This window comes from Belonocnema kinseyi, chromosome 6 (assembly GCF_010883055.1).
Source record: "Belonocnema kinseyi isolate 2016_QV_RU_SX_M_011 chromosome 6, B_treatae_v1, whole genome shotgun sequence".
Taxonomy (NCBI): Eukaryota; Metazoa; Arthropoda; class Insecta; order Hymenoptera; family Cynipidae; genus Belonocnema; species Belonocnema kinseyi.
Window position 1 is genome coordinate 103,813,854 of NC_046662.1, and position 3,643 is coordinate 103,817,496.

The 3,643-nt window shown below is 30.6% G+C and overlaps 1 protein-coding gene across 2 annotated transcripts; it reads right to left on the bottom strand.

The window, feature by feature from the left end:
- Positions 1-2,015: 2,015 nt before the first annotated feature.
- On the bottom strand, positions 2,016-3,410 carry LOC117175166. 2 transcript variants are annotated; one of them, XM_033364764.1, is made up of 3 exons: positions 3,300-3,398; positions 2,718-2,769; positions 2,016-2,630 (listed from the first exon to the last, which is right to left on the bottom strand). In XM_033364764.1, exons 1-3 carry the CDS (start codon positions 3,300-3,302, stop codon positions 2,377-2,379), a joined length of 309 nt encoding a protein of 102 aa, XP_033220655.1. In that variant the 5' UTR covers positions 3,303-3,398; the 3' UTR covers positions 2,016-2,376. The 2 variants fall into 2 exon arrangements, 1 of the variants encoding a protein (XP_033220655.1); XR_004467445.1 differs by lacking the exon at positions 2,718-2,769 and having other exon boundaries at positions 3,300-3,410.
- Positions 3,411-3,643: the final 233 nt, after the last annotated feature.

Here is a 3,643-nt window from a genome sequence, read left to right on the forward strand (position 1 = left end):
TATTTCAAGTTAAAGAATGTATTTATATTAAAGACAGAATTATTAACCAAAGAATAACACTTCCATAGCATCGAGGTCCTGGAGCAACTTCGAATCCAGTGAGGGGTAGTGTTGTTTAGCAGTGAAAGGGGAAGGTTCCGCAGGTAGCCGTGAAGGAAAAGACGATCGCCCCTATGGATATAGCCTCACTTTGTTCTTTATGATCGAATTCTTATTTCAATTTCACCCTCTCTGCTTGTTATTTATGATCGTATTTCTATTTCAATTCCGGAAAGGACATTTTAAAGCCTTTTGAAACATTTAAAAGAGCTACCTGGACCTTTAAATATATCTACTTGAGTGCCTGGGGAGAATTTCTCTGGGCTTCTCTGACCCTAGAGAATCTTTAGAATATACTCAGAGATTTCTGTCGGTAGGGTTATTAATATTTCTATAAATTTTTTTGAGCATTTTTAATCATTTGAAGTATCAGAACAATCGAAGCGTACTATTTTTGAAATCTAAAAAAGTCGATCCAAATTAAATAGACGAACTTTTTTAACTAAAAAGTTTACAATGTTTTTATATGAAAAATAATAAATGCCTTATCTTTATACAGCTATACGAAGCATGGACTAATCATACGTCGCATAAAACAAACTAATCTTTCAAAACAGCTCAAGTTTTAATTAGACTTCTAAAACTGTTGGCTCCATTGAAATATTTATCGCTCTCTTTTTTATTTTTATGGCGTTTATTGTCTTATTTTTAAATCAACTTGAAAGTTTAAAATTTTCAAAAATTACCGAAAAGACAGTGGGTTTTCTGAGAATATTAAAAGTTTATTCGCTCAAAAAACACACACTTATATTTTTTTCAAAAATTTATGATTAAGATTAATTCTTTCATGCATCTGTTGAGTTTTATGTAAGTTATATAAATTTTGTTAAAAGGGGATTTTTTTCATAAAACTGAAATTTTTAATTTTTCTCTTAAATGATGACAGATACCAAAAAAAAAGTTCAAATGACAGTTCACACGTCAAAACAAGTTCGATGAAAAATATTTTTAGCTCTTTTGAGATATCTGGCAAAATGGTTTAGTCCGCATGAATCTGATAAGTTATTTTTCTTGTATACGCAGAAATATTAACAAAATAGAAGTAAAAATAAAAATGTGGTGTTTTCCAGAAAATATTCGAATATTTTTTTGTTTAAATTTCAAAAACATGAAGAAAATATTTTCTGGAAAAGCTCACCTTTTTCATTCTGTCCGATATATTTTAAAAAAAATTTTGATAATAGAAGAAATGAATCCCATCATCCTTATATGGGCTAAACTATTTTTTAGGCTATAGAATTTTTTTCCTAAAAATATAATTTTTTAATTGTTGTCGTTAACGATGCAAGATGCAAAATATTGCAAAAAAATAGCAGTTTTTTTACAGAACATTTTTAGACGTGCTAACTTTGATCAAAACATATATTTAGCATAAAATTCACAAGATGTCTTGCTCATGGAAGAACAAATTCAACAAAAATATTGGCGAAAACTTTAAGTTCGTGTTATTTTGTTGTTAAGAAATTCGACTTTTAATATTTTCAGAGAACCCGCCGATATTTGTTAAATTTTGAACCTTTTTCAAATTTTTCGGTGTATTCCGCAAAAAGAGAAACAGACGCTATCAAACTGAGAAAGATGACAATAAATATCTGATAGAAGTAAAAAGTTATAGGGGTTTAAAAAGTTGGAGATTTTCGAAAATCGAAGCACAAAATTCAAATACACATAACTGCGTAGAACATTTTTTTTAACAAATCGGAAAAAAATGTCATCGAATTTTCTATCAAAAGTAACATAATTGGCCCTCGAGAGATTCTGCGACTTTAAGTATATTATAGTATCACTTTTAGTTAGCCTCGTAACGCTTATTTTCTCGATTAAGAAAATAAGGTAAAAATAATTAAGCAAAAATAAGGCTATTATTATTTACATTAATTTTTATTGATCGCATTGGTTCATTCGACGCATCAGAACAATCGAAGTTTTTTTATGCAAAAAAAGACGATCCGTATTAAATAGACGAACTTTTTTAACCAAAAAGTTTATTGTGTTTTTATATTCAGAATAATAAATGCCTTATTTTTATACAGCCATAAGAAGCACGGACTAATCATATTTCGCATGAATCAAACTACTTTTACAATAATTATTAATACTTCCGAATGTTTGAGAAACGATTGGAACGGCTTATTACGTATTACTTTCCGTTAACCTCGTAACACACACACACAGTAACAGAATAAATAAACGAATATTATTCAACATTTTGGGCGGAAGTTTAGTGATTATATTATCAATACTTCGGAATGTTTGAGAAACGATTGCAGCGGCTTATCACCTATCACTTTTCTTTAACTTTGTAATACATATATGCAAAAATTCCCGTGTACATGCCGTATGCGAAGAGTATTTTCGATAAAATATAAATAAAGCCGAAATGAGCAGTTGTGTCGCGGCCCATATGTTATCAGTTTCTTCTAGTTTTTGTCCATCTAATATCAACCAGATTTTCGTTGGGATGATTAAAATCATTGCCACAGCCTCTCCTCCTGGTGCAGGCTGTTCATTTTCTACTTTGCGAAAACTTTCTGCCGTAAAAAATAAATTAAATATTAAGATATCATGCTAACTAATGACACATTGAATAGTACGAAAAAAGTATGTAGTTAACTAACCAAAAAGAGCTAAGTGGGGTACGCCACAGCATTTGCCATAGAAGGAAGAGTACTTCATATGTGTTTAGAGAAAATTCATAGTTAATGAATGTAATTAATAAAGTTACCAATTACGGTAACATATTCCTAACTACTCTAATCTTTTATTTTTCCTTCATATGCAATATTATTTACAATAAAATATTTGTACTATAAACGCAACAGCGGATTGCAAATTCAAACCCCTTTGCCTTATATGTATTATGAAAACGCCAGAATTTCTGCAGAATTTCGATTTCAAAATCTCAAGCCTCCACGTTTGTATAAGAACGTGTTGCTTCAAGTCCAATTTTGTTTCAGATTTTCGATCTCAAACTAGGAATTCCATCCTAGGAAATTGAGGGATAAGATAAACTAGATTCCAAATCTTAAGTACTTCCAATAAAACATAAAACACGAAAACTAAAATTGAAGTTTTGATGTACTTTTCAGTTTAAAATTGAAATTAATTAAAAATATTGTACGGCTTTAAGCCACTTATTTTAAATGTTCAAACTTTTGCTATTTTCCAAGGTGACAAACAAAAATATTAATTAAACTTACCATGTTTTTTCAGCAAACACTTCTGAAATACCGGTAATAGTTTTACGCGAAATTTCTTCGATTTGGCATATTTAAAATGGAACACATGACATTTGGTGTCCAAGATCATCCAAATGACTGTGCTAGGGCAAACGAAGTGACGTTTCTCAAGCCTGTCTCCTTTTTCTTTTTTTCTAACGTAGCTTGTGGATGCACGCCCATCAATGCAACAGCAAACCATTTTGCACACACAAGAACGCGGACGCCGCCATTTGCAAAACTTGTATTTCAACGCTTTTCCGCAAGCAAACAAAAGTGTATGCAAGAACGTACAATATAATGGATAAAGTAGAACAATGATGATT